We start from the raw sequence: 14,352 nt of genomic DNA, 5'->3' as shown, positions 1-14,352 counted from the left end.
AATTTAATATATAGAGAACAAAATCCAGTTAAAAATGTAAAATATAGTCAGTTAAATTAAAAAAATAGTTTGCATAAAATTTTTTTAATTTAATTTAGTCTCCTAAAACTTGTAGAATTAATTTTAATGTTCGAGTTGAGAATACTCAGAATAATTTTCAGGTAAACAGCACCTTCCTTGCCTAATATATGTTATGAAGTAAACCCTAACTCAAATGAATGGGTTGTTCTTATTCTACCAAAACCTAACTCAAATGACCACATACATAGAATGATTGACTCAGATACGTACTAAGACAACATAATATCCATGAAAAAAGGTCTTTACTAATATTGGTAATTCTTTCTTCATACGATATTATTTTGCACAGTATCATTTTTTCTATTTTTTTAATCTAAAGTTCTTAATTGTATTTCTAGAATTTTATGTTTAAGAATCACGTGATTAAATTTTCATAAAGTTTTTGTGATGTTAATTGACCATTAATTTCACTTTATTTTGTTTCCATGGGCAATTATAACTGTGGTTTTTGTGGAGTACCAAGAACATGGCGAAGTCAAAGGATATATATGAATTTGAAATGAATGTTGAAATTTCATGCTTTGAATATGACAAAGGATATGGCAAACGTTGGAAGGAAATCTTTAATTTTGGGTTGAGTTTCGGGTAAAACTTTCTTATCTCATTATTCCTTTAAAAGCAAGCACTTTGAGAATCATGGGATCATTCATATTCTGTTCCAAAATCATGAGAAGCATGTGTTTAGAAATATCACATTCACTTAGATTTTTCATAGAGCATAAGACCTAAATAGCAAATATATAAAACAACGTTACAAAGTATAATATTGATTTAATAAAATCTAAAATTTAAAACGGGAAAACAATTAGAAACTTATTTCCGTGTCATTTCTATTATACACTAGTGTTTATATACCTGCGCATACGCAGGAGTGTTTTTTTTAAAGTTATTTTAAGTGAAATAAAATATAATTATTTATTAAAATATGACAGAAAGATATGTATATGATAGTTTTTCTAACAAGGGTATAGAAATATGTTCCTCAAGTTTTTTTTCTGTTTTAATTTATGAAAGAGTGATAAGTGTTTAGGATAAGTTAATTTTGACATAAATTTGATACTTAATTTAAATTGGTTTTGTTAAGTTTTGAAATTTTTGATGCTTACATAGAGTCAAAATAAAAAAAAAATAAAAGAAATGGAAGAAATTCAATCAATTCTAGACAGAATTATATTGGTGCAACTGAGCAACAATTTTAAGACTTGAGTTACACAGGAAAACTCGCATTGAAGGGAAACTTCAAACACTGAATCTAAGGTCATGAAGACTCATTGTGACACCCAGGCACTGACGAGGGCGGAGAGTAATCGTCGGTGCAAGAGGCACGAAGTGCATGGGGCACAAACAAGGAGCGGCTCCTAGCAGGCTTCTAGTGGAAGGAACACATGGATGAATCGAACATACACCAGATGAGAGAGATCTAGAGACTGTATAGGTATGGGACTATACAGTTGAAGGATAGCTTAAAGGGATTGATTTGGCTACTCATATCACCAAAATGCATTTGTTTTTCGGTAGCCTAACCCATAAGAACTTCATGGTTAAGCATGCTTAGCCTAGAGAAATTTAGGGATGGGTGACATTTTGGGAAGTTTTTTCGGAAAGTGTACGAGTGAGGACAAAGCACATTGGAAAGCCTCGTGTTGATGTGCAGTTACATACGACCAAAACTCGTATCTAAGGTCCAAAATCCATATGTAAAGTAGTGTTACATACATATTATATACGAACAAAAATTTGTATGTAAAATGGTCGTATGTAAATTACATACAAATATAGTCGTATAAGTTACATACGAATATATTCATATGTTAGCACTACTAAAAAATCTGGACATGCACAATTCACATATAGAACCAACAAACATTTCACATACACTTAAATTAATCCTCAAAGAAGCATTGTACATCAATACATAGGTATTGTTAAAATTAATACATAAGTATCCAATAAATAAGTTCTAAACATTGTGTAAATAAGTTCATAAATAGGTTTCAAGAGTAATGCAAATAAGTTCTAAAAAATGCCTAATAATCTCGATAATCATTTCTATCTTCTGGTTTTTGATCTTGTGGTTGTTGTTGTAGTTAAACATCATTGTGTGACGGATTTTGAACTTGAGAATTTTGGGGTTGGAAAAATTGTTGTGCAACTACGATTGTCGATGGCGGAAGATATTGCATAATGACGCTAGTAAAACCTTAAAACTGTCGATGCCGTTGATCATGGTGTGCTAATTGCGTTTAGAGATCAAAAATCTCTTATGCATTAGGTTGCTTACTAGAAGAAAATGCATGTGTTTGTTATATTTAACTATTAACATAATCCTCTTAGAAATCAACATTTCCAATACCATATACGTATACGTATATATATATATATATATATATATATATATATATATACGTATATATATATATATAACTTAATCTACATATAGTTTGTATGTGTAGAGAAACATATAAATGCTCACAGGTCCACATAGTAACCAAAATAACTTACCTTTTTTATGAATATTTAAACTTTACATTGCATTCATGAATTTGTTTATTAAAATACAGGTGGCTAATAATATCAAAATTTTCTAATATCAATTAAATTCATTTATTCGAAATACGAATTATATTCATATTTATATATAAAAGGTATTAGGCATTGATTGTGACTCGTACGTGGGTCAAATCTTGATAAGATATCAACCTTAAGTTTTATTTATTTTTATTGAAAATAGTCAAACTTTTGTTGTTTTTAAAATTCTATCCACCCATTCGGGTCTGTTTTAGAGATGTTGAAAAGGAAAAAACAAAATAGAATATTTAATTTTATCTTTATAAACTGCTTGAATTTATTTTAGCCTCTGCATATAATTAATTATGTAAATCATAGATTTGATTAAAAAAAGTTGTTAGTAATTTTTCTTTTTCAATTTCTTGTCGACATCATTCGCATATGTTATCACAACCACTCTTTAAGCGACAACAACATATAATATATTATAAGGATTCATATAAAATGACATAAGCTAGCTCATTTTGTTATTAACATTATTGAAAGGGGAAAATCTTTCAATACGTTGAAGTTTCAATTTGAATATTAGTCTCATACTCTCGCTCTAAAAAGAAGTAAAACTTGTAGAGATATTGGATGAATTATGATGATTTAGAAAACAACAATGTTTTAACATAATTTCAAAGTTAATCAGAACTAATTTTTTCCTATCAAGAAGCAAACTCATGTATTTATTCAACATTTCATAATGTAAACTATACAATTGGCATAGTTGTATACGAAGGGAAGTTGTTACATTCATAGACCTAAATAATTGATGATCCATCTCTTCAGACAAAAGTGTTATGTCCATTTCATGTAGACAACACCTTGAAACAAGATGATTCAATTTCAACACTAGAAATAATGTGAACAAGATCGGATTCACGTGAGTTTCTGCTTTTCAAAATTAGGGTTGATTGTGACAAAATATTAATTCAAATGTATAACGATCTTGCTTCCTGGTGGTAGTTCTCATTGACCTAAAATGTTGGTATCCTTAACAAGCTGCCCTGCCATATAACATCATGGGATATTGACCTTGTTATTAAGATTGGCCAAGAAATCATCTACTATCTAGGACATGCTGCCTCAAATTATTGCGTCATGAATTTCACCCAAAAATAACAGCCATATATATATATATATATATATATATATATATATATATATATATATACACACTTTCAACACATTAATTGAGTCCCATACAAAACTGAGTTGGAATTATTATTTTACGGGAATCAAAAATAAATTTGCTAGTTTTGTAAAATAAGAAAATATATTATATTGTATTAAAAGATGAGACCTAGTCTAGTAATAATTTGGAGTGAAATAAATATAAGATGTAATATGTTCTTCCAAGAAGAGGAAGATTTCACAACACATGTTCCACTTTTCTTCGTTCTTTAATGTTGTTGTCATTGCAGGGGGTGTGCTTGTAAAACATTATGTGATAAAATTGAATATAGATGTTAGAATTAAGTAAGTTAGATTTATCTTAAGGGTGATATCATAATCTCATATATGAAGAACTAATATATACTTCATTATTGCACGGCCCCATTATCTTATTATACTATATAATATTATAATATCAACTACTAAATACAATAATATTTATGCATGTTTGTGACTTAAACGCAATCATATGGAAGAAAGTATATATATATATATATATATATATATATATATATATATATATATATATATATATATATATACCACAAGCTTTTTTTATAACCTCAAATGCTCTATTATAATGATGGAAAATGAGACATTTGTTGGTATTAACCGTGGGAAAATATGTATTTATATAATTTCCTATAAGAAAATTCTTCAAGTCTATTTATTATTAAAATATTAAAAATACTTTCACATCAAATTTATTCGTTTAATTTTATATATAATTAATCGTTCATATTATCTTTTAAAAATCTAACAAGTAGTTAAACTTTAATTCACAAATCAATTATAATTTTTTATTCATAATATACTATTTTAGATGCTAATAATTTTTAGTTTATAAAATGATTTCTAATTAAGAAAGAGATACCACAACGAACAATAAACGCAATGTGACTGCAAATACGAGTTGTAAAACAGTGATGGTGGTCAAAGAGCGATGGTGGCCCAAGAGTGACAGTGGCCTTCGAGCTAGAGACGAAGTGAGTCGAGTAGTGGACGAAAAAACTAATATGTAGAGGAAGGAAGAAGAAAACTCTAAAATGGTAACCTGTGTTTCTTTTGCCAATATAATCCTAGGAAGACATGTGACAACAATTGTTTGTAAAACCGATGATATAAAAATTTTAATAAAATAAAAAATTATAAATTTCAATGGTAATTTTGAAATTTTGATAAACCTTTTGATCTAAGTTGTTCAAATAACCAAGGTCATATGTCCTTTTTAGAAAAAAAGATAAAAATTTTGAAATATTTTTCAACATTTTGGCCATAGTTGCATAAAGTAGATATAACATTGGTTGTTCAAATAACCAAGGTCACATGTCCTTCTTAGAAGGAAAAAAAGTGACAAATTTTAAAATTTCATCAACCTTTTGATATCGGTTGTTTAGTGAATCGTTACAGAAAGTAGATACGATAGTGGTTGTTTACATAATCGAAATCATAGGTCCTGTTTAGAAAAAATAAAATAAAATGATATTGGTTATTCAGTGAACTACTGCAAAAAGTAGATATAACAGTGACATTTCACATAACCAAATCAAAGTCATAGGTCTAGTTCAGAAAAAAAAAATAGTAAAAATTTTAGTGCATTTCGGCTTCAATTATGTACCAGCCAATGCCAAAAGCTATATATGGCTTGGATTATTTTGTAACTGGAGCCATATGTGTTTTTCAGAAAAATAAATAAATAAAAAGCATAACTTTTGAAAAAATTGAAAAATTTGGCACACTTTAGACATTAATTCACGATTAATCGATGTTAAAAGTGGTATATATATATATATATATATATATATATATATATATATATATATATATATATATATATATATATATATATATATACTTTGTTTAGTTTGACTCCTTGAAAAGTTTTTAGTGAAGTTGCAATTTATATGTCAGGACTCCAAGTATATATTTGGTTATGAATAGAAATGTACGTGAAGAGTATACAAAATAAGACTTACAAAACTTATTATTTTAAGAATTTTTATTAAAGGTGATATGTTAGTTTTTGTCAAATGTTCATTCATATTCATGTGTAGTCAACATCTATTCTAAAATGATAACATCTAAAATATTGATTTTAATGAGAATTAAATTACTTACTAATTGTTTATACGGAAATAGAACGAGGATAATCTTGTGTAAGTTTCCTGTGTGTCGTTGTAGGTCTTTTGTAATTTAATAGTGAGCAGAAATGAGTTTATCCCGAAATTAAACCTCTATTTATAGAGTTTAGAAGAATCTGACCAATTAATTTATCTCTTAATGATCATTAATGCAAACCTTAACCACTCATTTGTAGCCGTTGTAATATTAACTGCACATTGATTATGTTCAACTGCTGTCGGGACCAAGCGGCCGTGAAATGCTTTCTTGTGCATTAATCGCTCGGTCCTGTCCATCCAGTTTATCACCAAACCCAATCGGTCAGCTATGAGTCCATAGTAACACTAATTTTTTTACGAAAAAGTATGAACATATTTATTTTGAATGAAACAAAAATTGATCTTTCTCCTCCATATTTTTATTCATTATAAAAAATCAAGGTTGTATAATTTTTTTATTGATTAATGTTTTAAAAAAATTTAAAAGTAACATTATTTTTTTAGTGAACATTTTAATTAAAAATTTTAATTATGAAATAAGTTCAAAACTTAATATAATGATTAATAATTTTCTATTTTAATTACCAAATAAGTCTAAAATCTAACATAATAATTAATTATTTTTCAAATTATTATGTATGTGAATATTTTAAATCAAGGAAGTATTCCCATCAATACAAAAGTATATAGTTTTTAAAATTATTATGTAATTAAATTTTTTAGTTATAAGTAAGTCAACCAGACTCAACGTAACTACAATTTTTTATTTTTTAAGTATTATACGAATGAACAATATCTTTTAATAAAAGAAATGTATGAATACTAACTAACACTATATATTAGAAAAAAAATACAATCACTTAATATGAGACTAAACTACTAGAAAGACCAATTTTTGAATTTTTCTCACATATGTATTTTTGCTATCTTGTTAATATATGGGCATGTATTTATATGTATAAATGCTTTGGATGATTTTACCACTAGAATTATTTTTTATATGTATTTAAAGTTTTATTTAAGAGCCCTTATTCTTAAAAGGAATAAAAGCCAAATGACCACTCCCAATGGCAAAAAAATAATGTTGAATCTGATTAAGTTTAATAATTCATTCAATTAATTTCAACTAAAGCACAATTAGTTTCAACATCGCATTCAAACAAAAAATAATGATCAAATAGCTTTATATTTCTAAAATAGTCTAAACCGAGCCATAAACATTTCCATGCTATTCTTACCACTATTACTCATATATGCACTAGGGCTCATCATTAAAATCATACAAGCCACACAAAAAATAATAATACACGTAAACCTTTATTTTTACGCATCTAATTAAAATCTATATTTTTTATGACATATTTATACATTTCTTTATTGTAAAATCAATAATACTTATATATTTTTTCCTTTATTTTATTTAACAAAAATGTATTTACATGAACATGACAAAAGGAGTGGTACCCAACAATACTGCTTTGGGGCTTGCATTCTTAGGTAGTATTCCTCTTATGTCGGCTACATAAGAAGGCTAAAGTTTCCTAATAAAACATTTTTCCACTTTTTTTTTTCCAATTAACACACATGGCAATGAAAATTACTCATATACCACATTTTGCCTTTATTTGTTAAAATAATACTTAGAATTTGGTTTCAAAAATTCGAATTCCAAATTCTTTTTGTTGTTATTGATCAACAGAGGGTTGAAGTTCAGTTTTTGATGAACTAAATTCTAATATTTACAAAGTTAATCATGCTATTATAGTAAATAATATAAAGTATGTTCTCTATAAGATTTTTATTAACATATGTGATAGTTGGGAGAGAAAAATTCACATTTTTCCATTAACAAATTTTACTTTCCTTTTCTCAATAGATTTTAAAAGTAACTCTTACAGTTATTTATACATGGAGATGATATAATGTTTAGATGGTTTGGTATATTAATTGCAAGATAATATTTTTTTGACATGAATACATTTTTCCTACATATATTTTTTATTTTATAATTTTTTTCAATGCAGGTTAGCCTGTTCTTTTTTGGCCTATCTTATATTTGATTCGTAAAAATGGATCAAGTCTAAAAAAATATATGTTATTTTTTTTTATTTGTCCAATATAGCTTTTGGTCGGCAGTTTATATTAAAAATTTAATAACTTCATTTTTATTTAATTAAATTAATACAAAAAATAATTTTTATAAACTTATATCTTAAAATAAATAATATTCATAATTTTATAATTTTTAAATTTACAAATTTATTAAAAATAGAAATAGTTTTGAGATGGATTGAAACCATAAATAAATGCAAAACAAAAAACTACTTTTGAATTATATGAAAAAAAATACGTAAAAGAATAAGTTGGTCAGAAGAAACACATAAAACATGCTAGATTTTAAAAATTTAACTCAATACGAATTATGTAAGTTAATCAACGTTGATGTGCACGAACGGTGAATTATGCGAACACACTAAAATATTCAATCCACATAAGATTACCACTTTTATTTAGAAATAAAAAATTATTTTTTAATAATCAAAATACTCCTAAAAATAATTTAGAACTTATGAGTAAAAATACATTTTTCTTACTGTAATCTGAGTGTATATATTATAGGTAGAATTTGGAACACATTGTTACATACTGGTACGAAATGATTAATAAACATTATTTATGATGATAGAAAATTCCAAATTTTATATTTGTATGTGCGTCCAAATTGATTGTCGCATAAAGTTCGTGTATAAATATGCTGCTTAACTCTCCCGTCTTATCTCATAACAAAAATAATAGTAATCCCTTCAATAATTGCTTTCTCTCTCCGAGACACAGAAGTTTGTAGCAAACGTTGTATTGTGTTGTGTTTGATGGAAGGAGGTGTCGCAGAAGCCGATGTCTCTGCCTTCAGAGAATGTCTGTCTCTTTCATGGAAAAACCCTTTTGTTCTTCGCCTTGCTCTCTCTGCTGGAATTGGAGGCTTTCTCTTCGGCTACGACACTGGTGACTAAATTCATTTCTATTTATTTAACTTTATTTTTCATTTACAAAATTAATTTACTAAATTAGAAAATTATACACAGGAGTCATATCTGGAGCTCTCTTGTATATCAGAGATGATTTCAAAGAGGTCGATACAAAGACTTGGCTTCAGGTAATCTACATTTCTAGTTTCTTCCAAATTTCCTTTATTTTTATGGACTTTTATACCCCTGTCAAACAAACCATACTCAGAACGCCACCGATTCCGATAAGGACAAAACAGGGTATTTAGGATCCCATATTTCGTTTTTCAACTTAACACTTTCTCCTTGTCCTTTCTGTTCGGCCGGTATTAGCTTAATTCCTTTTTCTTAAATGTAATATAATATAACAATTACAAAATGTCTTATAAAATAAGTAGTATTTTAATATATCTTATTGTTAAGCAATTTTATAAAATATTCGTTTGTAAAAAAAATTAGGATTATTTATATATTATAAATTAATCTTATTTTTTAATTAATACGAAACTTTCAATCTTATGAAACACTTATAATAAGAATAAGAGAAAATAAAATTAAGAAAAAAATTTATATTAATTTAGGTTGAAGTAGTTTAACTTAGAAAGAAACTTCTTTTATTCTTGTAGACTCTTCTCGAAGTCTTTATAAACACATTTTCACTTATTCATTTTTTTTTTATTTTCTTATGCCATTCGATTTAGTAAATCCGCATACGTTGACCAGAGATAATATACATGATAGTTTGTGATTGGATAACAAGTATTTTACACAGTTTATATATAATTTTTTTCTCTTTATTTATGAGAGAAAAACAAGATTTTAATTTTATTTTTTAAAATAAGTTTATATCGGGATTTTATTCAAACTTTAGATATTTTACTAGTTTCCTTTAAAAATCTGATAAACAAATAAAAACTGGTATGCATTAATAAAAATAAAATGTGTCTTAATGATATTATTTTGAATTATGAAAATAAAATTTTACGTTATTATTTTTTCACCAGATCTTTTGTTATCTAGATTATTTATATTATTTCATGTTACTATACATATTCAGTCACGTTTCATACATTGTAGATGAAATAATTTGTTTTTTATTATTCCTATATTCGAATAATGATATTATTTATTATATAATTATTTTACTATTATTTCTACTATACTTTTTTTGAAAAACTTGCATAACAAAACCATAAAACAAAGATGGTGGTGGTCACATTCTAAGCGCAAATAACATTAACCAGAAAACTTGCCTAAAAGACAACTCATAAAGCAAATTGGGTGATGACGTAACAATAGGAAAATGGTAAATATGGATGTAATAAAGGCCGTTATTAGAAATTAACTCAAAAGCATAAGGATAAATTCTCTCAATAAGGATGTGAAAATCTTAAAGAGAAAATGAACTAGTATATTCCAATTGTAGCATGGACTTAATAAAATTAAAATATTGTAGATAGCAATAGTAATTAATATTGTATGAAAAAAATACTTGTTTTTTATTGTATTACACAAAATCAAAACTTTTTTTATGGCCAAAATTTCGTGAAAATTGTATTTATTATCTTAATTTTTTGTACAAGTAATTGGAGTTAAACTTTAGGTTTTGACTAATGAAAGAAGGTTGTGGTTTTGAATATAGGCCACAATTGTGTGGTCCCAATAACTCTAAATTTATAGGAACACAAAACTCAAGTGGTGATAATATTTTTGCAAGTTTCACTCTGAAGCTGCACCATCCCTTATATGGAAAAACACTAATTAAAAAAATAACCTTAATATGCTTGTAGACAAAGATTTGCAAATAATTCGATTTAGGTTAGATTCTTCCCATCAACAATTTTTCTGTTAATCTCATGAACAACTTTCCTAAATGGTTGTGACATTTCTAAGCTCATAATCAATTAGCTTCTTTCTTGTCAAATATTTTTCTCTTAGTGTCTGTTATTACCATGAATCAAAAGTAGTAACGTTTTTTTTTTTTAAATAATTCAATCAACTTAATAAAGAAAACCATGATAATATACTGCAAAGTTCAAAAATAGTATCATGTTATAAAGCAAGAGGAAAATAACTCATATAATTCCTTTTTTTTCTTTTCTTGTGTTAATATATATATATATATATATATATATATATTTATGTGATCGTTAAAATAGATATCAACGACATTGTTGAACAAACATTATATATAAACTAAACAAAAATTTAGATAAAACTAATTTTTATAAGTTAATTATTTTCCTTATGTTTTTCTCTCTTATGAATAAATTTGTCCAAACCCATAAATGTCCATTCATAATGTTTTCAGTCGAACAAAGAAAAAAAATCACTAAAAAAATCATTAAATAACAATACTAAATTAGAAATCAATAGACTAAATTTGAGATCAATGCATAAACTAAAAATTATTCATATCTAAAATAGTCTTTAATATTAATAGAAAAAGATAATTAGTTTGTTTATTTAATAATTTTCTTGTAAAAAATATTATATAACTTAATTGAAAGATTTGACATAGTACACATGTCATTTTTTTATTGGATTTAAAATAAGCATAGTAACTAATAAATAATGAATAAGTAAAAAATAATACAGATTCAAAATGTTATAAAAAATATGTATTAAAATATCTTTTTTCTAATCGTTATCAGTTAAAACTTTGTTGTTCATGAAACAGGAAGCAATAGTGAGCATGGCACTTGCTGGAGCAATCATAGGAGCTGCAGTTGGTGGATGGATCAACGATCGATTTGGAAGAAAAAAGTCAATAGTTGTAGCAGATACCCTCTTTTTCATTGGGTCTATCGTGATGGCTACTGCAATGAACCCAGCAACCTTAATTGTTGGTCGTGTATTTGTTGGCCTTGGTGTTGGAATGGCCTCAATGGCATCCCCTTTATACATCTCAGAAGCATCACCAACAAGAGTTCGAGGAGCCCTTGTTAGTCTCAATGGACTTCTCATCACCGGAGGACAATTCCTTTCCTATCTCATCAACTTGGCCTTCACAACTGTGAGATCACAACACTATTCTCCATATATTTTTCATTTCCAATTTAGCAATTCTCATGAACGATCATTTATTCAGGTACCAGGAACATGGAGGTGGATGTTGGGAGTTGCAGCAGTACCAGCTCTGACACAAGTCATATTGATGGCTTTGCTCCCAGAATCTCCTCGTTGGTTGTTCAGAAAGGTTATTACTATTAGTGCTGCTGATTTATTTCTTCTGGTAAAAATCTATGTGTTCACTTCTCTATCTTTCTGGTGTTTAACAGGGAAGAGAAGAAGAAGCTAAAGAAATTTTGAGGAAGATTTACCCTCCCGAACATGTTGAAGATGAGATAAATGCTCTGAAGGAATCGGTTGAAATGGAAGTGAGGGAAGCTGCAGGTTCTGACAAAGTGAGCATAATGAAACTACTGAAAACCAAGACGGTGAGAAGAGGTCTATATGCAGGAATGGGTCTTCAAATCTTCCAACAGTTTGTGGGAATCAACACTGTGATGTACTACAGCCCCACCATTGTTCAGTTGGCTGGTTTTGCGTCCAATAGGGTTGCACTGCTTCTTTCACTGATCACTGCAGGGCTAAATGCATTTGGCTCTATTTTGAGCATATATTTCATTGACAAGACTGGGAGGAGGAAGCTTGTGTTGTTGAGTTTGTGTGGTGTAGTAGTTTCCCTTGTTGTTTTAACCGTTGTTTTTCATGAGACCACCACTCACTCCCCAATGGTTAGCACAATTGAAACCTCTCACTTCAACAATACCTGCCCTGGTTACACCAGAGCTACGAACCCTTCTCAATGGGATTGCATGACGTGCCTCAAGGCTTCTCCAGAGTGTGGCTTTTGTGCTTCTAGAGCCAATAAGGTAAATGTATCACAAACCTTTCATATTAAGTTCATCCTCTAACTCTTGCAAATAGAAGATTGAGACAAATCATGATCTTGATTAATGTTTTTATAGACATTTAGACTTTGTGCACTTCTTCAACAAGTAACAAGAGAGTTGTGGGTATCTTTTGGATCAAACCCTAAGATTTTGTGATTGAACTTGTTTTGTTGAGTCCTAAATCCTAACACTAGATGAATTATTGTACAGCTCTTACCCGGTGCATGCTTGATTTCAAACGAGAGAACAGAAGAGGAGTGCAACAAAGAGGAGAGGGAATGGTACAGTAGGGGATGTCCTAGTAAATATGGGTGGCTAGCATTAATTGGGCTAGCACTGTACATCATATTCTTCTCACCAGGGATGGGAACAGTTCCATGGGTTGTGAACTCTGAGATCTATCCCTTAAGGTACAGAGGAATCTGTGGAGGAATAGCATCTACCTCCAATTGGGTTTCAAATCTCATTGTGGCTCAGTCCTTTCTGTCCTTGACACAAGCCATTGGGACCTCATCCACATTCATGATCTTCATATTCATCACTGTTGCAGCCATTATCTTTGTCATTATTTTCGTGCCAGAAACCAAAGGACTTCCAATTGAGCAAGTGGAGAACATGCTCCAAACAAGATCCTTCAACTTTAAGTTCTGGCAGACGAGTCCTCAGTCTGCTCAAGTACCAGACCAAAAGCATCAATCAGTTTGATTCACTCGATAATCTGGTCAAATTAATTCCTGTAGTGGTACTAAAAGAGTAAGATGATGCACGTTAGATTTCGCATTGTATATTTACTGTATAACCTTTTAACATTTGGGTGTCTGTGTATACTATTTATTTGCTGTCACAAAATATCTTGATTCCTACGTTTGATGACACAAAATTAGAAAAAAATTACAATAGTAATAATTGAAAAAATTATTAAATCTTTTGTTTTGAAAAAAAAGTGAAACAGGATTTTGGGATCAATTTCATCCATAATTTGTTTAAACTTTTAGACCTAAAGCCCAATGCTGTTTTCAGTCGTGGATTTCATAGTTTTGTTAGATTTCAATGATTAGCTACGTTATATTCTTAAATCACTTTTTGTATAAAATAAAGGGTGGTGGTGTTACACAAATACTTCATATTTTCCTCAACCTCCATCCATACAGGAATGGATAAAAAAATTTCATTAATAAGTATATGTAATAAAATCTGCCAACGAATGATACATATGCGAATTACAGATAACACGGATATCCGCTTATAAACAATCGAAAATAAAAATAAAATTTTAATTTATATTTTATTAAGTTAAATTTAATTAAAATTAAAATTAATTTATATTTTATAAGGTTAAATTTAATTAAAATTAAAATTAAAATTATATTTAATTTAATTATATTATATTTTATATATTTTTTATAATTTTATTTAAATTTTATTTTAATAATTTATAAAAATATATTTTTTAAAATATTTGTGAATATTCGTTAATTTTAAAATACCAATAAGTATTTTTTAAACGAGTATCCATAT

At 28.0% G+C, this 14,352-nt stretch overlaps 1 protein-coding gene across 1 annotated transcript; it reads left to right on the top strand.

Moving 5' to 3' along the window:
* Positions 1-8,697: 8,697 nt before the first annotated feature.
* LOC108322633 (probable inositol transporter 2) lies at positions 8,698-13,697 on the top strand. The gene is made up of 6 exons (XM_017554784.2): positions 8,698-8,933; positions 9,014-9,084; positions 11,616-11,951; positions 12,027-12,134; positions 12,217-12,813; positions 13,045-13,697. The coding sequence occupies exons 1-6, from the start codon at positions 8,801-8,803 to the stop codon at positions 13,537-13,539; spliced, it is 1,740 nt and encodes a 579-aa protein (XP_017410273.1). The 5' UTR covers positions 8,698-8,800; the 3' UTR covers positions 13,540-13,697.
* The last annotated feature ends 655 nt before the right edge of the window (positions 13,698-14,352 follow it).

This window comes from Vigna angularis, chromosome 4, assembly GCF_016808095.1.
Source record: "Vigna angularis cultivar LongXiaoDou No.4 chromosome 4, ASM1680809v1, whole genome shotgun sequence".
Taxonomy (NCBI): Eukaryota; Viridiplantae; Streptophyta; class Magnoliopsida; order Fabales; family Fabaceae; genus Vigna; species Vigna angularis.
The sequence above is the reverse complement of the archived record's forward strand: the minus strand, read 5'-3'. Positions and strand labels throughout refer to the sequence as shown.